This window comes from Plecotus auritus (genome assembly GCF_963455305.1).
Source record: "Plecotus auritus genome assembly, chromosome: 4".
Lineage (NCBI taxonomy): Eukaryota > Metazoa > Chordata > Mammalia > Chiroptera > Vespertilionidae > Plecotus > Plecotus auritus.
In genome coordinates, this window is record NC_137775.1 from 23,617,801 (window position 1) to 23,643,897 (window position 26,097).

General features: G+C 36.5%; 1 protein-coding gene across 3 annotated transcripts in view; it reads left to right on the forward strand.

Moving 5' to 3' along the window:
* Positions 1–26,097, forward strand: part of EYA4 (EYA transcriptional coactivator and phosphatase 4) — a 239,413-nt gene that overhangs the window by 117,337 nt on the left and 95,979 nt on the right. For all 3 annotated transcript variants that reach the window (XM_080664649.1, XM_080664650.1, XM_080664651.1), the window contains exon 3: positions 18,555–18,604. In XM_080664649.1, the coding sequence (XP_080520775.1) occupies positions 18,555–18,604 (50 nt within the window). The remainder of the gene's footprint in view (positions 1–18,554; positions 18,605–26,097) is intronic.

Sequence of the window (26,097 nt, forward strand, 5' to 3'; positions counted from 1 at the left end):
CTTATGAGAACCAACTGGAATCAAGCTGCTGGTTCAGCTGCACCAACCAGGCTGCCGCCATTGCTGCCTAGATTCATTATTGTACTAGACTTGCAGCATACCCTTAGTCACAGGCACAAAGTAAAGCACTCTGTGTCTCAGATGTAGGGGTGACTGGCATAGAAGATTGGTAACTCCTGCTAACAGTGGACCTGTTTGTCTCAGTGAGGGAAGACGTTTTATGGGTGTTTACCCCTACCATCCTGGACAGATTGAAAGCATTGGATTTCCTCTAGGGACTGTTGGTGGTGCCTCACTGCTATTGACACTTTCTCAGGCTATGGTTTTGCTGGCCCGTTTCAATCAGCTAACTCCAGCCACACTATTGTGGCCCTTGAAATTGATCTATATAATCTGACAGTGATGTACCTTCTGTCACAGAAGCCAAGGCTGATAGGCAAGGTATTCAGTGGCCCTTCTCTGCTTCCTATCATCCATAAGCATTTCATGAAGACACTTATGGTGAGTACCTATTCTCTGATAGGTACTGGAACAGTTACCTATAGCATTGGAACAGTTCCTTAAAATCAAGTAAATGATTTATAATGCTGCCTCCCTGACCACATCCTAGTCCATATTCACTAGTAAGACAACTTTTGGTTACTGAATCCAACTAGTTTGTTAGGGACAGTTTCTCAGCCACGTCTTGGGTTATATTCAGAATGAAAGGGGTGAGAGTTTATATCAAATTTTAGGTTTTGAAAATGTGATATGTCATCCTATTTTTACACATAGATGAGTCTTTCTTTCCCCCTGTTTATAAAATCCAGCAGGGATTTGGGGCCCCTTATTGGAGCCTCTGGCAAAAGTAGTTTAAATTTAAATTACTTTCCTCTCCATTATCTAATAGCTACCCTAGATAAGCCTGTTTGTTACACCTTCTGGGTGGTGGTCTGGTAAAAAAAGGTTGGCACAGAGGATTCAAACTTATTCTAATTCAGCCACTTGAATTTTCTTGTTGGATTGAATCATCCTAAATACTAATAATATGGATTACTTGATTTAGTAAACTGCTCTCTTGAGTCCCCCCAGAGGGGATCTTGTAGGTAAAGTGGAGAATATATGGCCTTGGCCCTCTTGTTCATGACATTTCTGGATGAAAGGTCTATGTGCAAGTAGGAGATGATTGGGAAGAGAAGAAGCTGTAGCTATTGGAACATGACACATAATTTTTTAGTGATGGGGGCAGAGCAACAAGTCTGAATGTGTGGATAGAAAACCTTAGACCTCAGAGGTGTAGTGGTTGGAAAACTTTCATGGTTTTTGTCTTTCAGAGCCACTCTTAGAACCTTCCTCTTGAAGGAAAATGCCCTCCAATACTGTTAGAAGCACCTTAAATTTAACTGACTTCTGGTCTGGTGCCCCCAACAGCTCCCACATGATTTGAACAACATTTTTTTTAACCTTACTAAGTTTGTAAACCACAGCAGAAATGACCCATCTCCTTCACCTCTCATGCCAAGGGCTTGTGAACACTTTTAGATGTCTTCCCCATCTTTCTCAGAGCTATTATTCACTCATTCCATGGAGCAGATAAATACACCTGGTTAATGGTGTGGACAAGCAAAGATTGAAATGACTGGTCACCAACACAAGACTAGACAGTTATTGGAGCTAAACTGGGAATTTTAAGGCTTATCTACTGACCTAGAAGCCACGTTGGAGGCACCATCCACCCGGGCCTTCCCAACTGATGTCAATTCCACTTGTAGGGCCCCAAGAATTGTAAAAAACACTTTATTTCTGCGGGCTCTGTGCACCTTGGAGCTGTACTTGTATAGAACACTTTTATGTTAGGGATGTCATAAGATACTTCACATGTTTAAGGATGATAAATCATATACTTGTCAAATGTGGACCTCTGTCCAAAATAAAGCTACTTTTGGTCACTCAGGGGCATTTCATGGAGGGGTAAACTGACTCTTACTTGTGTGCCCTGTGGACCATGATCTCCATCTCCAGTTAGAAAAGATGATAGCAAATTTGTCCCAATTTTAGCCGAAATAACCAATAACAGCACCTTGGCCCTGGAATGCATTCAGCCAAGGCTCAACTCACTAGCCACTGTTGTTATAGATGACAGGATTGTCCTAGAGTTCCTCCTATAGGGCACATTGGTATTTGCAGACCAGGTGGAAAGGTCAATACAGAAACATAAGGATAAAGCCGTCTGACCCTCTACAGGCTGACTTCGATGGTTTATGAGATTTGTTGAGCTGATTTGGTCTAGTATCTGGAACACATGGTTGAGGTCAGTTTTTCAGATTGGTCTAACCCTGCTGCTCACATAAATTTAGATATAGAGTTGGAGGAAATGAAGGACCCAATGACTGGTTTCTAGCTTTATTTAGAAGGAAAATATTGGACAGTAAAGATAAAATTAGTGGAGAAGTAATAGAGCCTAGCACTAGACATGTTAAAGTTTGATATGGTTGTGAGACATTTATATAGAGATATAAGTTAGGAGTATCTGAGAATTTTGAACTCAGCTGATAGATCTCAGGAGGTGAAAAAAATAGGAATCTGAAGCATATAGATGGCATTTAAGACGTAAGAATACATGAGTTATCTAGGGAGGAAGTATAGAATTTGAATAGTTTGGGGCAGGTCATGAATTTTGCCAATAGCCTCACCTCCACCCAGTTGGCTTTACTGCTTCAGATTACCCACTTGGCTCTTGATGTACTTGTATTTGTCAGCCTTAACAGAAAAAGAAGGAAGAAGATTAAACAAATAGCAAATATGATTATTGCATTGATTACTATATGGTGTTTATTATACAGTGGCATAAACATAATTTGCTAAATGTTTATTGAAAAATAGGCTCTTAGGCTTTGGATTTTATATTCTAATATAGATACCACATCAATAACCTGGTTAAAGAGGCTCTTATAAATTTGTGGTGGCTGTTTAGTTTTGGTTCCATATGGTCTTTTTCAAGCCAACAATTTGAAAGCTTAGTATACATAAAAAAATTTAAATTACTTTCCTCTCCATTCTCTACGGTTTTAAGTTGTCAGAATTATATGAGTGTACTTTTGATTTTCTTTTGTTCTCCAATGTTGGCTCTGTTTTCTCTCTAGATTTCTAATATCTTTCTTTGGGATTTTTCAGAAAGCCGTCTTATAGTTATTTAGCCAATAATGAAAAGTAGCAGGGAATGCTATACATAAGAACCTGGAAGCATTCTATAACTTTGGAGAAGGAGGGTGCTTGATAGATTACTAGATAATATACGGAAAAATGATGTGGGGAAAAAGTGAAGAAGACTACAAAAGCACCAACCTTGTGCTGCTTATGGGAGTGAATAGTCAAGGCAAATATGAAGGATGCACCCCATGAAAGTGCAGTAACTGACCTGTTTTTTCAGTTTAAAAAAATGTTTATGTGATTTTTACTAAACATAAAAATTGTCATGATTGATTAAAATAATGTTGTTTTACATATTACTTTGAAGGATATTCATGCATTTAACGAATACTAGTGTAGCATCAACACTGTGCAAGTCACTGCTGTAATGTATCAGCTGTCAGCAGTTCATAGTAGCTTCGCTTTTATCAGAATGTGGGGCAGGCCTCATTGATTGCACTTAAATCACTGAAAGGTAGACTTGAGGGAACTATATAGAGTTTCTAGAGGTCAAAGTGCCACTTACAGGATTTTCAAATGCAAGAGAAAACACGCATTTACCCCAAATAAAGCTCTACTAGCTTTTAAAAACGTCCAGTTCCTTTGATTTTGGCATTTTCATTGACTCATTTGTACCTACAGGGTAATGTCATAATAATTAGCAGCATTAATTGACAGCCGTATGCCCGATTTTAAGCAGGGAAAATGAAAACAGTTAAAATTAAATGAGATACATTTGGTAGATGGAGTATTCAAAAATATGTAGTTCACATTGAAAAAATAAAGACTGTACCACTGACACTCTGAGATGGAAATCTTTATCTCACAGTTGGAGAAATGGATGCTTAGAAAGAATGGTTCATCTCTTTGTTCCAAGTCATATATTAGTTAGTGGTGGTACATTGAGACTTGAAGGGCATCCCAACCATTATCTGTTTATAGATGTTATTAAGAAAACATGGCTGCAATTTCCCCCCTTTGTTTAACAGCCTGAAGTAAAGATATACAATTTGCTTTTATGACTCCAGGAACACTTTGATGCCCTGATGTACGCTGAGGTAAAGATCATATTTCTCATCAGAAAAATTGCAGATTTTTGTACTCTTTAAAAGTTGAAACTACAGATAATATTTATTTTTGATGTTTATATTTCCCTTATTTACAAAGTTTTCACCACACATTGCTCGTTGCCCCTGCCACTACCCTCTGTCCCCACCCCCAAAGATTGGGAAACAAAATCACCCTCCAGCCAGCCCTCTTTACTTCATGAAGAATTTATTTTGTACTCTTCAGGGCATTAGGTATGGTCCGTTGGGTCTCTATTGTACAGGAACAGACATAGATGCTGCTTCAATGAATGTTTCTTGAGCTCTTGAGTTTAGAAAATATTGAATGACTTCTAATCCCTTAAGAAAGTAGCCATTTCAGAAGCACATTCTGTAGAACTTAAGAATTCAAATTTATAGCACAGTACCCAAGAAGCTCTAACTGCTGGGGATTTGACTGCAAAGGAGACATCCCTTTTAGTGATCCTAACCCTACTAGGAAAGAAGAACTGAACTGTCAGAATGGCATCTCTAAAATAATTAATCGACATGTTTTATTAACTCCGATAGAGCCAGGCAGCTGTCAAGTAAGTACTGGCATCACAACCTGGGCTGAAATGTGCTGCAGGTGGAACGTTTGAGCTAATCCAGTTTCGCAGCAGCAGCAGCAGCAGCAGCAGCAGCCTGTACTGTGGGGAGACAGCGCCGTCTTCAGTTCCTAAGGGCACTGAGCTTTCTGTAGTCCTGCCCAAACCTGAAATAGGTAATGGCTTTTCATTGAGTCCCTTTCTTGAAAATGAAATCGACTTCAGGAACCACTTGTGCTACAAGTGAGGTATTTTTTACTTCTTGGCTCTGCAGGTCTTTATTTTGAACTCTTTGCCCCACTGGCATTTTGAGCTAGACTGTAAAGATCAAGAAAAAAAAAAAAAGAGGAAAAGAAATCATCCCAGAATTATGTAGACAATTTGGAGGCAGTAATTCCCATAATGCCTGTAAATGCTAAATGGAAATGTTGTAGGAGGAACTTATGAGATGAGTTTAGTCTTTCTGTTGACATCTCTGAGACACATTTTGAAAGGGGTGAATTGGAAAAGTTGCATAGTATTGTTTTTCTTTAAAGAAAACAATTATTTTTTATAAACCATTAGATAAAAGGGAACCTCAATGCCAGAGAACAGACTTTGTTTGCATTATCCCTTTTCTTGAACTTAATTCTTGTTTACTTCTCATTTCATTAGAACCTAACATATCTCTTCTGTAAAAGGTTTTATGTTAGAAAACATTTTACATAAAATAACCACCTCTTTGTGAGCATTTCTATTGTGTGTTTCCATCCCTTCACCTACCTGAAATACAAATACATAAAAGTCTAATTAAATAAAAATGTCTAAAATTATCTTCCCACTTTGTCAGCATTGGTATGTGTGTGTGTGTGTGTGTGTATGTGCGCGCGTGCACACGTGCACATGTGCGCGTGCTTAGAGGAGGAAGAAAATTTTGTACTTAGTGGAATGATATAATAATGAAAGTGAACTCTTACAGGCCCTCTCCCTCATCCAAAAGAGAAAACCAAAAAACCAAAATGAACAAACAACATGAAATATTTGGTTGGACACCTTAACTGAGTACCAAAGCTTATTTAATCCTTATTTAAATACATCCCATTCCTTAACTTGCCAGGAGGTATTTTTTTCTACAGAAATGTTTTGCTTCAAAAGAAATAAAACCAAAATTTGCTTTTAGAAAACTTGAGGCAGGGATTTAACTCTTTGTGTAGCTGCACCAGTGGTTTGTGTGTCACCATGGCAGCAGGCTGACAGCCTAGCAATCGGGATAAATGCTGTACCTTAGATTCCACTGAAAGACAGGAGCTGCTGATGGGGGCCACCTCTAACAGCAAGTCCTCTCACTATAAGCAGAAGGTCGTGGAAAGCCATTGGTTGGAGCCAAGAGTGTTTACTCTCCAGGTCTCCTCCTCGTTAACCTAAATAACTGCACCACTCTGGAGCCCGGAGGCTCCTGCCAGAGCAAGGTGTTTTCAAGGCTACCTGCATGTTGGTTAGAGACAATAAACCTCTCAGAGTGTTCCGTAATCCTCTAACCGGGTTTCACTCTACTCACACTGGAGAGTGGAATTTATTGGCTGTTGAACTTCACACACATGCACACACACAACTTACTTCCAAACAAAACTGGAATTAGTTTCAGGTTTTTGGACTTTGCATGAGGTAAGTTGTATTTAGCTTTTGATTGAAGCATTATTATTATTATGTTACGTGGTAAGTGATACCTCTAAGTATAGGCAGTTCTAGCTCAGACAAAAGTATTAGTGAGAATAAGTCGTATGGATTTTTCTCACTTTGGGCACCAGGATGATAGAAGAAATATGTACATAAAAATTGAGCAAGTAGATTATTATAGAGAAAATCCCCACTTCTGCCCATGCTGAAACTTGTAAATACATTTGTCTTTAGTTCATAAAATTTAACTGCTAGAATTTCATTAAGTTAATGCTCAAAGCAATGCAGGTGATGCAATCATTGATAAATTACATTTTATTAAAAACTGTTAATAGTTGACTTTGAGTAGTTTTTCCTTATGGGGTCATGCTTCAGGATTTTAAAAATTAATACTAGCTATTTAAATGAAAGGTTTTTAAAAAATAATTTCTATTTAGAAATTTTGTGCTGAATTTGAATTTTTCATTAGATTGCAAATGTATTCATCTCAATGAGAAGTGTTTTATATTTTTAAGAGAGCAAATATTTCTATTTATGAAACTTTATTATTTTTTCCAAAACTATAAAAGTAAGATCAAGTTGAATTTTAAATTTTTTAAAAAACTATTTATTTCTACTTGGTTTTACCTTTGTTTGGATGTGCACTTGAGCATGAGCTTTGATTTAAAAGCTTTGTATGGAAGTCCTTGGTGACGCTGGTTTAAATGGTTTAAACACATTTTTGTACCTTTGAATCTCATGAAGAAAGAGTGTGGATTGCTGTTTGGCTGCATCAAAGGGTTAAGATGGGGAGAATTGTCACAATAATTACGGTATCGTAAAGATTTCTTTCTTCCAAGACAACTGAGGAGAGCCTTGCTCTGTTGGTACTACTGCATTATTCTTGTGAGAAAAACACAGTTCAGGAGGAGAAAATACCCTCTAGTTCTAAGTGTCTGTGAAAACTGATTTACTGCCAGCGTTGGATTGTTTAGAGAACCTGTTTGAAGAAAGGGAAGATGAATTATCACAGCCAATAAGTTTTCCAGTTTGGTTTCCAGGGTCTACTGAGCATCAGTCAGCACTATCCAGTTTCCTGCTCCTTTTCTTAGTTGCAGTTCCTGTTTTCTGAATCCTGCGTAATTGAATAATGATGTTGCACTACCTTATTTTGCTTATTGGGTGTTCATTTTTTTTTCGTCAAAAGTTTCCTAAGCTATTAAAAGATTATTTGTCAAAATGGCAACAAAAGCAAATACCAATAACCATATAATGTTTTGTGTTATAACTTCTTAAAGAGAGGAAGGGTAGAAGGGTGGGAGGGAGGGAAAGAGAGAGGCCAATTTTTTTTTTACATCTACTTTGATTTTTCTCTTTTGTTCTCCTCGTCCTTTATAAAGTACTCTTAGAGTTTTTGAAATTGTTTGATCTGACTTTTTGAGCTCACAGCCACCCGCAGAAGGAAGGTGGTTGTGTGTGTCCGGGGCAGTCTCACATTTTGCTTTGGGGAAATGGTGTAAGCCAATTTTGAAGGCAATGCAGCTGTGAAAGAAATACAAAAGCCAGATGACTTCATAAGTGTGTATTGAGGAAACCAGGATAAATTGTCCTTAGAACCCGCTCTAGCCACTTTAATTGAGGTCAAAGAGGAAAAAATCGTAAGTATATCTCAATTATTTATTAGGTTTATCTAGAATGAGACCTTCCCTGCAGACAGACCTAATCTATAATTTCTTTACTGTTTAACCCTTGCATTTAACAACTTGTGTGGATCCATTTTACATTGAGACTGCAGAGGGTACTTCATTCTTCATGATAGACAAGTATTTAGGACCACAAAAATTGTGAAATCATCTGACTAAATGTAACTTGCATCTAATGAATCAATTTTGGCACTTAAAAAGGTTTATAATAAATTGCATAATTTTTACTTGAACTTGCACAGTTAATGGGACTATTTCTTCAAACCACATATTTGTTTGTATGAAATATGCCTCACATGGAGCTGTTTTATCTTATGCTCTTAGCCTTGTAGGTGATTCAAAATGTTACTTCAGTTTCATAGAAAATCTACTCAAACAGAAATTCCATAACTTGTTTTTGTGTGTGTGTGTGTGTAATTATGCTATAATCTGTGTTTTATTAAATCTGCTCATGAAGACTTTCACTTAGGATTAAAACCTAAGGAAAGTTAAATTATTAGCTTTTCATAACAATGATTATGCAAGATGAATTTATTATAAAACTACTTTAGAATAAATTTATAAACTCAAAATGTGGCTAAAATATTGTAAAAATATCAGATGAAAAGGCAGCATGCTACAGATCCATTTTTTTTCTTATTATATGTACTTTAATTTAAAAAACATAAAACTTGCTGCCAGCACTCCAGAATTTTCTTCTTATAAAAGTTGCTGTTTTAAGGGAAGATCAAGAATCTAAAATTTATAAAATTTTAAATATAAATCTTTTTATATACTTCTTTTACCCATATGCTGTATCAGGAATATTTACATCATATAAAACCATCTTTAAATTAGTTTATAGATTATATACTGATATATACTGTTCAATTTAAAATTGCCTTTAACATTTTATTGTTTACATTTTTATCCATCAATTTGCTTTTAAAGTTAAAGAATTTCTCAATTTTCCTTAAGAGTAATTGTGATACCAGTGGTCACATGGGAAGTTTTTATATATTTGTTGAAATATATTTTAAAGTTTATAGATATGTATTCAAACCCAAGAGAGATTTTAACAGAAACTTTTACTAAAACTATTAAATATAAATTAAACAATTATATATTAATAGACCAGACTATCTCTATATTAAATATTATTGAAATTGAAAAGGTTAGTTATACCTAATAGACAATGATATTAGGTGGCCTAGAGTATGTTACACAATGATCGATATTTATGCTTTAAAACAAATGATAGCTAATCTATGCCTGTGGCCAAATTCTTTTGAAGTTTCACGACTAAGATGAGCTGAATTTGTTAAGTGGTTGAGGGCTGTGTTGTCTGGGGGCCTGTTGTGCTTGGCAGGTCATGATAAATGGGGAAGTTGTTCTTAACCTTGTGGTCAAAGCATTCCAATATCGTTAAAAAAAGGAAAGAAAACAACAGAAAGATATAGAAGACATTGCCAAAAACGTTAGCAAGAATTATCTATTTAGGGGAATAGGAACAATTCTGAAGATTATTTTTAAAGCATTATTTGTATGAATTCATATTTTCACTTGAGTGGAGAGAAATCTAAAGCTAAAGATTTTTGTATTGAATACTGGTGGGATTATTCTTTTCTGACTCAGTGAGAAAATGCACTCAGTGAGGTTAGCAATTTGAATTTAATTGCAGTGGATTATACCAAATTAGCATTTGTATTAGATCTTGGTTTAGAACTAAATATTCCACTTTGCGTTTTGTTGTCTCGATACTACTGTCTGTCTTGTGACACCCAGGTCTGCAAAGAAACATGTAAACAAAAAGTATAAAGGAGATGAAGCTATATGGGTAAATATCTCTGAGGTGTTTCTAGTACACATTGCTGAGAAAAAAAAAATTTACTTTAACCCTCATCTTTCATATATATGCAGAGTATTACAGCTGAACAGTCTAGTCCTGTTCCAGACCCGGGGGGAGTGCAGGACTTTCATATGAGCTGTAACATGATATGTTAAGGCATCTTACGGTTCCTTTTGTGGCATTTTAAGTACTGTGTTACCTTTGATATAGTCCCTTTTGGGTAATAATGAAAAACGTACCATTAGAAGGAGTTTGAAAATTTCCGGAATATTTCATACAGTATATGTGGAGTTTATGGCAGGTGACAAAGGACTATGACATAATTAAGGAGAAAATATGCTTCAGAATTTTAAAAGCTTATGTGGTTTGACTTTGATTTACTTGGTGTATATTACACATAAATAATTGTGCTTTGTTTCCGAGTCATTGTTATACTTTGCTTTTTAAATATATCCAACCTTGCAATGAACTCCTACATAATTTGAACACTGTTGTGACAGTTGTAGTTGATGAAGAGTTGTAGCCTATAGGATTTTTTTTTTTTACATTTAAAAATGTGCTTTCTCCCCGGTGTGTGATTTTGTATAACATCCCTTCCCCTAAACCTGGGTCCTGGAAATGAAGGTCTTACCCATGGCAGTCCAATACTAGAGGGGTAAAATAATTTCTACTTTAGGTTTTTGGTGGTGGATTTTTACTTATTAACTTTCTGCCCTACTATTCACAGTGTATGTGTTTATTTTATTACTCTTGCAGTTAAACACAGAGTATTCAATTGTATCTTTTTACTTTATCGGTGTATAGCAGTTAAAGAAGGGTTATGACAATTTTTCTTTGAACTGAAGTAGATGCAGACTTCCAGTTATACAGTAGCATTGTCTTACTGTTATAATAAATAGGTGGTAGCTTGGGCTTTTGAGGATTGATACTCAGTGTAGGGGATGGGGTTGGGGAAGAAGCCTGGGTGAGCAATGATAAAGAAGTTGAAAGGGGATATACTAAGAAAAGGGAGCAGTACAGAAACTTAACTCCATGAAAAGGATTTTAGAAATGTATGATTTTTAGGCTGCAAAATTTTTGTTTCTGAGAAGGAATGACACTTTATAAAAATAGTTTTTAGATTTATTTAGTAATTAGACTTTTACAAAGTCTATCTCTCACACTTTAGTTTTTTTTTTAATCACCATTTGGCTAAATGTCATTTTATTTATTTAAAGCCTCTCAAATTTGTATGGGTATATTATTAAGACTCTATCTGACAAATTTTGTGTGCTAGAGATTTTTTTTTGTGCTTTGAGTTTTTAGAACTCAGTAACTGAATTGAAACATAAAAAGGGTAAAACAGGTCTTGTTGAGAGTTGAGGAGACGTTAGTTGAAGCCAGTTTCGACAGTGTCTCCCTGAGTTTATATGTTTGGGACTACAGCACAGTGATTCTATGCTGAGCTCAACATAAATTATATGTACGTGGTGCACAAATACTTACAGGCTATCTCATTTAAGTCTGTATGTATTTTATTCTAAGTTCTGTTAACATGTAAATTTAGAAAATAAACATATTTTTGCAGCTGTTCTTAGTGAACAAACATTAGAATAAGTTTTGGCAAAAGCCTCTATTGTAAAAATTATATATTTTATTGAGTATTCCAAATAGTATTATTTTGACTCAATTTTTAAATTAATTCGTATACCTACTTTTATATTTTCTTAGTTATCTTACTATGTGCATTCTGAAGTAAAACAGAAGTGAGATTTCTTAATTTGTATTTATTTAATTCTACTGACTAGAGAACAGGATGATCTGGGGAAGACCAGTAGACTCGGAGTAGCAGTTGGTTCAATTAATTGAAAAAAAGTAAATGTGTTAGAAAGGGTCATTTAATTGAAATGTATTAAATGAGACCATAATTTACATTACTAGACTAAAACTGGAATAATTATAAGAAAATAATTTTTAATTTCATTATATAATTAAAAATTCAAATATGACCAACTTCTAAGTATTAGAAAAGATGAAAAATGCCAAATAGCAATTGATACTTCAAGAAGTCTCTCGTTTTCACGAAGCCGGAACCTAAAGATAACACATTCTGCTTTATCAGACAATTATTTACAATTGTTTTATCTAACTCAGTCATAAATACATTTTATTATATGTACATTAATACAAAAACTAGGCATTGATATGGTACAGTATTTGTATAAATATTGATTCAGTCAGATTCACATTGTAGCATATTTACATTTAGTATAATCAAAGTTGACAATCTGATTCACATTATATTTTCTACACAGTTCAGAAAAGAAAGATTTTCTAAAATATCACCTGTAAAATTATACATGATAAGTCATTCATTACATTAGCAAACTTTCATTTTTTAAACTTTTATCTTGGATGTATAGTTGCAGAATTGATCTTTTATTATCATGGAATAGTATAATTAAGACTTAATCATTAGTTCATTTCAAAACAAAATGAAATTACAAGAGAGGTCTTTTTAAAATGTCTTCTTCCATTATTCAGTCCTTTAAATTGTTTTATTGTCATTAATACTTAAGGACTTATAAACAGTGAGATTAAGTAGAAAATAATTGTGATAATTGGTTCAAGCTTTTTAAAAAGATGGAATGGTAAGATAAAAGAAATTTACTTTCTGTAGATTTCTTATGAGTTGATCATATTTTTCATTCTTACAAAAGTTAATCCATACAAAAGATCATAAGCTGCTCAAAGCACCACTTGATTAGAAAATATGAAATATTTTAAGGTGAGTGTTATACTTGAATATCATAGTTATAATGCAAAACATTCTAAAAATTACATTTTTACCTATATTTTCCAGATATTGAAAGTTTTCATTATTCCAAATACCAAACACCACATTCTTTATAATTTATTTCAAAAAGTACGTGTTTTTTTCTAATTACAGTTTACATTCAATATTATTTTGTATTAGTTTTAGGTAAAAATAATATAATTTCAGTTATTCACATATATACAGCCTAAAAAAAACTTAAAGAGTGACTGGTATTGTCAAATAAAAACAAGAATTTTTTTCTTTTTTTTTTTTTTTACCATTGTCTAACTAATGTAATAACATTGACCAGTCTTCTCTACCCATTCATTCTGATTTATTTTCTCCTGGCACTTACCACTGCTGCCATTATATTCATTTTACGTGTTTACTTATTTACTGTATGTCTCCTCCACTAGAATATATGATCCCTGCAGACAGGTTTTTGTTGGTCTAAGTTAGTGCTATACAACAGAAATATGGTGCAAGCACATATGTAGTTTAAAATTTCTAGTAACTGCATTAGAAAAGTTAAAAAGAAACAAGGGGATTTCTTTTATTTAACCTAGTAGATCTAAAATATCATTTCATTTCTCAATATAAAAATATTAAGATGTTTTACATTTTTTTCATGCTAAGTCTTTGAAATCCTGTGTGCCTTTTGCACTTACAGCACATCTCAGTTTAGACTAGTTATGTTGCAAGGACTAATAGCCATGTAATGGTTATTCTCTGGTCTGCCCAAGTTTAGTTCTTCTCCATTCCTAGAATGGTCTCTGGTATATCCAATGCATTCAGTAAAGCCCTCTTGAATGAATAGATCTTGCTATTTCAGACACGAAACAAAAAAATGGAAGTTGGTTTTCATATTAGATCTTTTTGGCAGTTGTTAGGGTGGTGGATGCAACAGGTATTTAGATATTTTCTTCAGAACATTGCTGTTACTGGTGCTTGGTAAAACTGGTTTCTTCAGTAGTCCAATTTAAAAGATTCATTTCATAAATATATTACAAGAAGTAACTGGTAGGTTCTTCTTTAAAAAGTGTTCCTTGGAACATTAGTTTCAACTCTTAGTTAAAAGAAAAAAAAAACTAACAAAAGCAATAGGCATATCTAGCATAAAAGAGAAAGAAGGGCTTGATGCATAGCATTCAGTTCAAATTCCACCCCTCTTAGTGTTAGCTATGGAACATTGGACCTTAGGTGGTTTATTTTGTTGTTGTTTTGAGCCTTAGTTTTCTCATTTGTAAATGAAGGAATTCATCCATCATACCTGTCTTCATAGATTAAATGTGATTACATATAAATAGTCCGGCACAGTGAGTGAAAAAGCATAATTGGTGATACTTATTATTACAATGTAATAAAAACTGAACTTTTAAATATTAAGACGTTTGCATCTTAATTTTAAACATTTCAGCTTATATGTTTATGAATATTGGGTTCTTAACATGTCCTGGTTATAATGCCTTCATAAATCTGGGTTTGAAATTTATTATAGAAATCACTTGCAGATTAATTTTTCTGGTTCTCAATATTATCATCTGTGAATTGGAGAAAAAATAATATCTACCTAAGCACTGTGCCTGGCATATGACAAACACTCAAAAATTTTAGGTACTATTCATTTAGGTATTATTCATTCATTTTTAAAAATTCAGTGTTTTGATACATTTATAAGTTTATTATATTAGTTAAACTTTTAATTCTTTTTCATCTTGCTTTGATGATGCATGCACTTTAATAAGATTAAGTAGAGTTAAAATTCACTTTAATGCAACCACTTAAATGTATTGAACATTGTCACGTTTTGCCCACCTCCTTGCATGTTTTATGACAACTAGGATTTGTATTTAAATTGGGATGAAATTTTGTCTCATTTCTTGGCCTGCCTGTTTCAACTGTATTCAAAACTGAATTGGTGGTCATTGAAGAAAGAAGGTTCTATATATTTTGTAATAATATTCTTTCTTCAATAGCATATATGTTTCAGCAGTCACCATTTAATGAAGTGTTGCTGATCTCTCAAATGAGAGGGTGTGTTCAAATTTAGGTAAAACTTTCCATTTGGCTTCTAATTTCATGTCCAAGACACTATAAACATATAACTTTCTTAATGATTCATTTAACTTTTCTCCATCGATTCAGAAATAAGGTAAGGTTTTAAAGTACTTTAAAGTCATAAGTTAACTTTTTTTTTCGGTTTTTGGTATTACTAAATTTTTTTTCAAGGATGGATAAAAGGTCAGATTATATTCTACTTTATACTTTGTCTCAATTAATAAAAATGTTCTGACAATTTTGTTTCAGAAATATCTGCCAAAAACAGCCTCTTAACTCCCCATGGTTCTTTACCATCTCTCACAAATGAACTGAATTATTCACTTAGTAAATTAATATTTGGGAATTCTCTTAGCCCATTCGGGTTGCTGTAACAAAATACCACAGGCTAGGTAGTTTATAAACAACAGAAATTTATTTCTCATAATTCTGGAATTTAGAAAGTCCAAGATCAAGACACCAGCCTGCTTGTGTCTGATGAGAGTCCACTTTCTGGTTCATCGCCATCTCCTTCTGGTTGTGTCCTCAGTGGTAGAAGGTCTACATGCTCTGTGGGGTCTCTTTTATAAGAGCATTAATCCCATTCATAAAGAATCCACCTTCATGATCTAAGCACCTCTAAACACCCACCTTCCTTATCGTTGAAGGTTAGAATTTCAACATATGACTTCTGGGAGGGCACAAACATTTAGACCACAGCCGGGAGCACCTACTTAAGTTTAGGGATGTAGTGACATACAAGATCAGTGCCATCTCTGCTTTCATGGAACTTACACTTTCTCTTCTGTTGCATTTAAAAGTTACTGTCTTTCAGCCCTCACCTTGTCCTCCCATACTATCTTCTTTTTTTTTTTTTTTTTAAATATATTTTATTGATTTTTTACAGAGAGGAAGGGATAGGGATAGAGAGTTAGAAACATCGATGAGAGAGAAACATTGATCAGCTGCCTCCTGCACACTCCCCACTGGGCATGTGCCCGCAACCAAGGTACATGCCCCTGACCGGAATCGAACCTGGGACCCTTCAGTCCCCAGGCTGACGCTCTATCCACTGAGCCAAACCGGTTTTGGCACTATCTTCTTTTTTAAAAATATATTTTTATTGATTTCAGAAAGGAAGGGAGGGGAAAAGAAACAACGATGAGAGAGAATCATTGATCGGCTGCCTCCTGTACATGCCCTACTGGGAGGGTCAAGCCCCCAAACCTGACCAGGAATTAAACTGTGGCCTCCTGGTTCATAGGTCAACACTCAACCACTGAGCTACTGCAGTCTGGCATCCATACTATCTTCTGTACCAGGGATGGGAGCTTTTTTTCTGCCAATGACCATTTGGATATTTATAACATCATTCATGGGCCATACAAAATTATCATCTTAAAAATTAGCCTTCTGTACTTGGTCAAACATTTAATTACTTCACTCCTAATGCCTTGGCAGTGCCAGACCTAATGATTCCGTGGCCCTTTGCAGCTCGTGGGCTTGAGGTTCTCCACCCCTGTTCTATATCATCTCACTCAGTCTGTTTCTTAAAACCCTTAAGTGGTCTTCATTGGACCAAAATTATATTCCAGATTCTTTACCATTTATAAGGTCTTCATTATATGGTTCCTCATGCACACCTCACTTGCCTTTCTTTGAGGCCTATATCCTTGTTCAGAAGTTTGTTGCCATTCCCATCTTCCTTTGGCTGGGTTAGATTATCCTTTGAACACCCACAACACTGTATAGACCTCTCCTATAGTAGTCATGGTATCCCAAATATTATTCTTCCCTCATTTGACCATGAGCAAATGAATGAAACCCCTAAAAAGAATCATTTTGAATAATGCACACTTCTTATAATATCTAAGAGAATATCTATACTTCAATCTTTTATCACATATTTATTAGCTATGGATCTAGGACTCTATGGGTACTAGGTAGTAAATAATCAATAGATGTGTCCTCTACCATTACAATTACTACTCTGAGAGAAAATTAAAATAATCAGAACTTTCTGGTAATTATTTGGACAATGATGTTTTGTGTAGCCATGGGTATTTAAAATGTGTTCTTTGTTTTTTGAGCCATAAGAAGCTTATCTAGGTTCTGACTCTTGATTGGGTGTATATTTCTAGTGTGCATATGTGGTCTGGAGCTTCTTCAGTCAGTCCCCAAATCAAGTCATCATAGTCTTGAGGAACATGACATTCACTTTGAGATGATTTCTACATATTTATTGGGCAGTTCCTGTAGTTTCTGGTGATGAATCATAGGAAAGAACCAGTGGGAAAGAAGGTTTTTATTCTGGTATCCTTTCCTTTCAGTTTTTATTTTCCTTGGACAAATTTTAATGAACATAAGACTTTTGTGGGTTTTGTAGTGACTTATATGTTGACATTTTAAGAAAAGTATTTTTTTAAAACTAATTACTCTTAGAAACATTTTTTCACCCTTTCATCTCCTGGTGCTGAATTCCATGTAATAGAAAATGTTACAAATCGGATCATCTCTTTGCTAATCAGTTTTATTTCATATTCTATAAATGTGCACATAAGATGTAAATGAGATAACAGTTAATCAAGCAAATAATTGGTTGCCCACATTATAAAAATGTCTGGGCTTAAAATTTATAGCAAAAGACAGATTTTTTTAATGTGTAGTAGGGGTTTTCTGTGTATTTGTTTTTAAGCATTCTTCTAATCAGAGGAGAAAAGAGTTAGTTGTGTGCTACAAAGACAATGCTGTATCTTTAAAATTCAAAACATACTCTTAAATGATGCCATTTGTGCTGCAGTTCATACCCATAGTGTACATTCAGTATACTTATGTACACTTCCAAGCTACACATCCGAATTTAAAATGCCTTGGATTCTGTAATTACATAAATAGACCATGGCAATATAGACCCCAGAGTATATGGCAGTGGACTTGGAAATGTATGTTGTTAATGCTTCAGATTAACTAAAGGATTTTTGAAATTGAGTCTACTTTGCATACAATATACCATTAAGACCAAAAAATAATCAAACATATGTAACTGTGATTGCAGCTAAATTGTGAAAGGCAATGGATTTGTGCTTTACCTTATTTTAGAAAATGCATTGCACTCTATTGTATAGACATGGATAGCATGTCCTCGAAGTAAAAGTTATTTTCATTCTTTAACTTTCGTGGGTTAAAAACCACAAAGTTGAAATACAGTCTGCAAAAATATACTGCAAATATATATGAGAAGCCTATGAGCAATGCAGAAACTTAATTAATATGCTGAGAAATAAAACATACAGCCACTGGATTGAGAAAATGAAAATTAATGTATGATGTTTTAGCTAACACTATACTTTGCTCCCAGAATCTACTGTTTATTATTGTGTGTTTTAGTGGGAGACAGAAACAGTATCGATTGAAAAACATTTCTTAGTGAATTGGGAACAGTATGGCTTTCTAGTTCCTAAGTGGGAAGCCTGGTTCTTTGGTTTCTTTGTTCCTCGTTGAGCTAGTCCTGGGCTATTTTAGCTGAACATTTTATATACTAATGGAGTCTAGGGAAGTGCCTTTGGCAGCTGTTCATGGGAAAATAATGAAATACACTATTTAGTACTGCATGCTGCTGCTGTAAAATGTGGGGAGTATTTTATAGAGATCTTGGTGAGCAGAGCTGTATCCACTTTAAGTTTAACAAGTGTGTGAACCTGAACAAGGAAGTTGTATTTTCATATGAGAATAACTAGAACTCTTTTCTTACAGGTAAAGAAAACCTGCACAGAATCAGATGTTTCAGAACCTCAGAACTCCAGGTACAGTAAAATGGAGGCCAAGACTTTCTAAGAAAATTGCAGTTTTCCAGATACAGCTGTGATTTGAAATACTGAGTTTCTTAAAGAACTTTTCTGTCTTGAAATTGATGGGCTAGGGTACCATCCTATATAATAAAAGCCTAATATGCAAATCGACCGAACGGCAGAACAACCGGTCGCTATAATGCGAACTGACCACCAGGGGGCAGACGCTCAACACAAGAGCTGCACCCAGTCCACAGGCCCCGACTGGTGGTGGCGGCAGGGGGGCAGGGCTGGCAAGTGGGCGGCGATAGGCCAGCCAAGGTGGGTGCTAGCGGGGGTCCCCCTGTGTGCCCCCCCCCCCCCCGGTCACTCCACAGATCAGCCCTGATCACCAGCCAGGCCTAGGGACCCTACCCATGCACAAATTTCATGCACCGGGCCTCTAGTTAATCATAATATTAATAAAAAGGACAGCAATGATTACAGTAAGCTTTAAAGAATAATAGCAGAAACATCTCCAGAAATACTTGAAAATATCTTCCCTTGGTATTTTACATTCACCTTCATTTTTCTTACCAACCTCCTTTCATGTATTCACATCTGAAATTTCACCACAAATTGAGTAAGTTTCAAATCTACTAGTATGTTTATTAAAAAAACTACAGTATTCCTTTTTCTTTTCAATCATTGCTAGATTTTGTGGATGCTGTCAAATTGGAAAATTATAACTTAACTAGAGGCCTGGTGCACAAATTTGTGCATGGGTGGGGTCCCTTGGCCTGGCTGGCAATAGAGACCTATTGGAGGGCCAGCCAGCCCCAGCCTCGCCTCCGATTGGGGGGGCAATTGGGGGGAAAAGCTGGGGGGAGGGGCCGCGGGAGGTTGGGTGGGGCCAATTGGGAATGGATCGGGCCGGTTGGCAGCCACAGTATGCATCATAGTGAATTAGAATTCTCTTTTTGGTTATTTGGAGCCTGTATAAATGATGAATGAAAGTGTTCACATCACTACATGCCCAACAGATTTTTTCAGACCTACACATTTTCATTTTGAGATCCAGGGTCTCAATTTTAAATACGTAGATAAGGGAAAGTACTGCAAATACCATTGCCACAATAAACACATATCCTTAATATGATATTAATGGTATACCATAACCCCGTGGTCAGCAAACTGCAGCTCGTGAGCCACATGCAGCTCTTTGGCCCCTTGAGGGTGGCTCTTCCACAAAATACCATGGCCTGGGCGAGTCTATTTTGAAGAAGTGGCATTAGAAGAAGTTTAAGTTTAAAAAATTTGGCTCTCAAAAGAAATTTCAATCATTGTACTGTTGATATTTGGCTCTGTTGACTAATGAGTTTGCCGACCACTGGCATAACCTATTTATTGCATTAAGAAATTTATATTTCATGGTAAGATGGGTCTGTTTATTTTATCCTACTTGTTCCAACATCTGATGTACACAGAGATTTTTTTTGGTATAATAAAACAGTATAGCTCTAGGTAAAGTGCTAATAACTGCCATATATTCTTTTTGGATGGCAAGTACATATTTTTACAGTTCATTCACAATTTGAGTAACCTTTCCTTTGCTTTATGCAGTATGACATTTCTATAATTAATTCCTATATATTTTACATTAAAATGATTATATATAGTCTTTTCTTTTGGATCATTAAGTATATAATCTGCTATAAAATTTATGACATTTGATCTTTTTTCTTTATAATTAGATATCAAAAGAGAACCAGATAGTTTTAGCTTATTGGAGCAGTAGGAAATGGATGAACCATTACATGTTTTTGTACAAAGCAGTATTTCCAGGATGCGTAGACTTTCCTTCCGAAGCATTTCACTGACTTCTATGAGTGACGTACCTATGACATGTTATTTAAGTAATTCAATAATTTTTGCAAGCAGCTGGTCTTGAGGAAAAACAGAACAATACCACCATTCTTATTAATATTTAACATCAAATAAAAATTTGATAATTTATTTGATAACTTTTTTGATAATTATTTTTTGATAATTTATTTGATAATTATTTGATAATTTCACATTTAATAAAAATTCACATCTAAGAAAAACAGAACAATACCACCATTCTTATTAATATTTCACATCAAATATTTTTTACCCTTCAAGCCACTTGGGATTTTTGGACAGATAACGCTGTGCTTCAATAAATGAAGCAAGCCACCAAACTGATTGTATTCACAATTGATGTAAATAAGTCAGAGAAGAAATAGAGTTTAAAGCTCACTAGAATTAGATCATTTTCTTTTATCTAGTAAATCTCAGGTCATATGGCCTTAAAAGTACAATTTTATTTTTAAGGCAAATAATGACTATGTTAAAAAGACTACCTAAAATGTATTTTATCATTTTATAATATATCATATATTTAATGTATTATATTAACATATCAATGTATAATATATTATCTTATATAATAAAAGGCTAATATGCAAATTGACCATCACTCCAACACACAAGATGGCCGCCCCCATGTTGTCAAAGATGGCTGCCCCCATGTGGACACAAGATGGCTGCCACAAGATGGCCGGCAGGGGAGGGCAGTTGTGCACAATCAGGCCAGCAGGGGAGGGCAGTTGGGAGTGACCAGGCCTGCAGGGGAGGGCAGTTGGGAGTAATCAGGCCCACAGGAGAGGACAGTTAGGGGTGACTGGGCCAGCAGAGGAGGGTAGTTGGGGGGGACCCAGGCCTGCAGGGGAGGGCAGTTGGGATGACCATGCCTGCAGGGGAGGGCAGTTGGGGGAGACCAGGACTGCATGGGAGGGAAATTGGGGGGGACCAAGCCTGCAGGGGAGGGCAGTGGGGGAAACCAGGCCTGCAGGGGAGGGCAGTTGTGGGGGACCGAGGCTTACAGGGGAGGGCAGTTGGGGGATACCCAGCCCTGCAGGGGAAGGCAGTGGGGGGTGACCAGGCCAGCAGGGGAGGACAGTTAAGGGCAACCAGGCCTGCAGGGGAGGGCAGTTGGGGGCAACTAGGCCTGCAGGGGAGGGCAGTTGGGGGTGACCGGGCCAGCAGGGGAGGACAGTTAAGGGCAACCAGGCCTGCAGGGGAGGGCATTTGGGAGTGACCAGGCCTGCAGGGGAGGGCAGTTGGGGGTGATCAGGCCTGTAGGGGAGGGCAGTTGTGGGGGACCCAGGCCTACAAGGGAAGGCAGTGGGGGGAACCAGGCCTACAGGGGAGGGCAGTTGGGGGGGTACCAAGCCCTGCAGGGGAAGACAGTGGGGGGAGCCAGGCTTGCAGGGGAGGGCAATTGGGGGCGACCAGGCTGGCAAAGAAAGGCAGTTAGGGGTGACCAGGCCAGCATGGGAGGGCAGCTGGGGGTAACCAGGCCTGCAGAGGTGGACAGTTAGGGGTGACCATGCCAGCAAGGGAGGGAAGTTAGGGGTGACCTGGTTATCATGGGAGGACAGTTAGGGTCAACCAGGCCTGCAGGGGCGGACAGTTAAGGACAATCGGACTGGCAGGGGATGGCAGTTGGGGGCGACCAGGCTGGCAGGGGAGGGCAGTTAGGGGTGAACAAGCTGGCAGGGGAGGGCTGTTAGGGGCAATCGGGCTGGCAGGGGAGCAGTTAGGTGTCGATCAGGCTGGCAGCAGAATGGTAAGGAGCAATCTGGCAGGCAGGCAGGCGAGCGGTTGGGAGTAAGCAGTCCTGGATTGTGAGAGGGATACCAGATTGGAGACGGTGCAGGCTGGGCTGAGGGACACACCCCACCCCCATGCATGAATTTCATACACCGGGCCTCTAGTATAATATATATTGAAAAGTAGCTTGACTTCCTGGAAACCAGTAGTCAATTACCATGGATTATCTGCTTCTAAAAGTTTTCTAATCTGTGCTATAAATGGGTAAAATTAGACAAATCAACTTTTAAAGACTCTAATACTTTGTGATATCAAAAACAAAACAAAACAACAATCCTTACTTATTGAAATCCAAGATGGAAAAACCTTCAAGATGATCTAGAATCACTTACTGGTTTGAAATTGTCCAATCATTTTGATAGTGGATGGTCTCCTCTATTAACTTCTGGTGCAGGGGACAGTCTGCACAGCCTAAAAGTGTCTGTAAAATAAAGATGTGACTATTCTTAGATTCTCTGTTAGTCATAGGTATTAGGGTGCCAAAACTAGCACTTAATTAATGCAGTGATGGAATACCAAGAAGAGAATAAACTATGCTAAAGAACATTCTGCACAAAAAGCATACAATAACTTACTGAATAGTCAATGAATCAAGAAATGTCCAGCCCAGCTGGTGTGGCTCAGTGGTTGAGTTTCGACCAGGAGGTCATGATTTGATTCCTGGTCAGGGCACATGCCCAGGTTGCAGTCTCGATCCCCAGTGTGGGGCATGCAGGAGTCAGCGGATCAATGATTCTCTCTCATCATTAAATTTCTATCTCTCTCTTCCTTGTTGAAATTAATATATATATATATATATATATATATATATATATATATATATAATGCCCCACACAATATTTATTATATTCATGTACTGAGGTTCAGTTTTTAATAACCTATCAGAAAGCACCCCACACCAAAATGCCTTTATTATAGACAACATTACTTTAGTATATACATATATGACAAGATTCTTTTATGGTCATCAAAAACCACAAACATTCGGATATTCTCTCTCTCCCCCTCTCTCTCCCTCTCCCCTCCCATGGTAGGGGGGGAAGGATGGAGAGAGAGAGGGAAGGAGGGAGGGAGAGAATGAGAGAGGGGAGGGAGGGAGAGAATGAGAGAGGGGAGGGAGGGGAGGGGAGAGAGAGAGAGAGAGAGAGAGAGAGAGAGAGAGAGAGAGAGAGAGAGAGAGAATGAGAGATTCAGATAGAATTTAAAAGCCTAGGGCTAAATAATTCTATTCTAACAAAATATGAAGTAAAGGACTGAGCTCCAAATGAAATACTGCATCAGCATAAAATGCATGCCGGCTACAGACCCACTGCCTTATAAAGTGCTGCCTCACTTGGAACCTAAAGCTCATGTCACTCATTTAGCTCACTTTATAGTATGTTGGTTTTGGATTTGAAAAGATTAGAATGAATACAGATGGAAAGTGTTTTTACAGTAGGGAAGTAATTAAATTGGGTGTGGAGACTTTGTCAGGAAAATTCTTGGAGTGACATTTGTGTATCAGCAAATTCTTTGTCTTGCTTGGCCTTAATTCTTTCTTGAGAAAGAAATGCTTGAGCTGCAGATGTGACGGTAGATGGGGAGAAAGAGAATTTACAAACCCATTCAATGTAAGTAAGGTAAAAATATCTTTTTAGGCATAACATTGTGTGGACACACTGAACGTCAGATGTTAGGGAGAGTGTTTTCTCAGGTTCCTAAAACTATTGAACTTGATGTCATATGAAAAGGCCTATAATGTGCTGCATAGAAAAGTGGCATTTCTCAATGTTTCTTTGTTTACTTTTCTCTGTGTTGTTTGCCATATGCAGAATATAGTATTGTTGGCCTTAACAGTAAAACTGTTAACCATAAAATACTTGACCATACCTTAAAATTGTTTGTTACTAGGTAGACCATCTTACAACACAGACTGAAATATCTTATGCTGATTTTGTCTATGTTCATGGTGAATTTATTGATGTAGATGTGTGCCTCCTTTGAGTCATCACTGAAAATACGTTGATCTTGTTTAATTTTACTGTAAGAGACAGCTCCTAGACAAGTGAAGTTAATAGCAGATGTCTCTTTGAGCCCCACATTTTTTGTATTCCTTTGCTTTCAGTCTTTTTTATTTCTGATAGCAGGTGAGGAAATAGTTTTTTTATTCTTTAATGACATTCTTGGCAAATAATCTTAGAGTGCTTATTTGTTAAAATAGTTTCCATAATATTAGAATGATTTCTTTGGTGATCTTCTTTGGTAAAGTTGCATTATTCTTTACTTTTTTCCTTTGGGGGCCACTAATTAGTGGAGCAATTTCCCCAAGATGAGATCAAGAATATAGAGAGAAAATAAAACTCAAGTCAGGCAATTTTTGTTTTAAACTCAGTCTGTTGCCCTAACTGGTTTGGCCCAGTGGTTAGAGCGTCGACCTGCAGACTGAAAGGTCCCAGGTTTGATTCCGGTCAAGGGCATGTACCTTGGTTATGGGCGCATCCCCAGTGGGAGGTGTGCAGGAGGCAACTGAATTGATGTTTCTCTTTCACTGATGTTTCTAACTCTCTATCCCTCTCCCTCTCCCTTCCTCTCTGTAAAAAATAAATAAAATATATTTAAAAAATTAAACTCAGTCTGTTAATAACGGAATGAATGGCAGTAATAATTTTGGCAAAACTGGGTTGATAAGTGACTTCCAGGAAATATATTAGTTCTTTTTATGTTACTGCTTCATCCCATCTTGGCCACACTATTAGCTGTAGATTATAATAAGGGGATCTAAGGGAGAGTATTAAAATATAGGAAGTACATATGGTGCATATGAGCTAAGATGATAGTTTTTCCATCTAGAGTGTAAGATGATTCTGTAGGTAATGGTGAAGGTGGACTCTTCTCCACTTTATAGGTTAAAGAAATTGGGTTTGCTCAGAACTTAGTGGTTGCCTGAAATCAGCAAAGCCATGGCCATCCAAACTTTACCCTAGTCTATCCCAGCTTTACAATTATCAAGAGAAAGGCAGGAAACTCTCCAGCATTTAGAATGAATCTCTGTTTAACATCCAAGTAGTTCCGTGAGTCTCAGGAAGATTATCTGTTCAGTGTCTATGGGTAAAAAATTTAAAAATACAATTTATTCATTTTGTGTAAATAATTATGATTTAACAGTGTTATAATTCAGACATTAAGTTATACATGTTTATTTGATAGTAATTATCACATGCTTCAAGAATTCAGAAATGTTTATCTGCATGTATTTTTTTTTTTTTGTTAAAAATTAAATGCCATGCTGAAACCGGTTTGGCTCAGTGGATAGAGCATTGGCCTGCGGACTGAAGGGTCCCGGGTTCGATTCCGATCAAGGGCACGTACCTTGGTTGCGGGCACATCCCTAGTGGGAGGTGTGCAGGAGGCAGCTGATCGATGTTTCTCTCTCATCGATGTTTCTAGCTCTCTATCCCTCTCCCTTTATCTCTGAAAAATATCAATAAAATATATTTAAAAAAATTAAATGCCATATTTTTTTTTGTACTAGTAAAAACACACATAGTATTTCACTGTGTCAAATCAGAGGTACATCTAGCCCAATATTCTATTCCTAAGAAGCCTGAGAAAGTATTACTACCAGGTTGCATATTCTTAATCTTGAAAATTTCAGGACATAATACCAATAAAATTAGGTACTCTTAGTAACACAATCTAGCAGTACAGTCCATGGGATTACATAAGCATTTTTTTGGACTTAGCCATATTACTAGCATAGACTATCTTTTGGACTAAATAACCCAGAAAATTACTAATCACAATACAAAATAATAATTCATTCCTTGTAGTTGTTTAAAACCAGCTCTTTC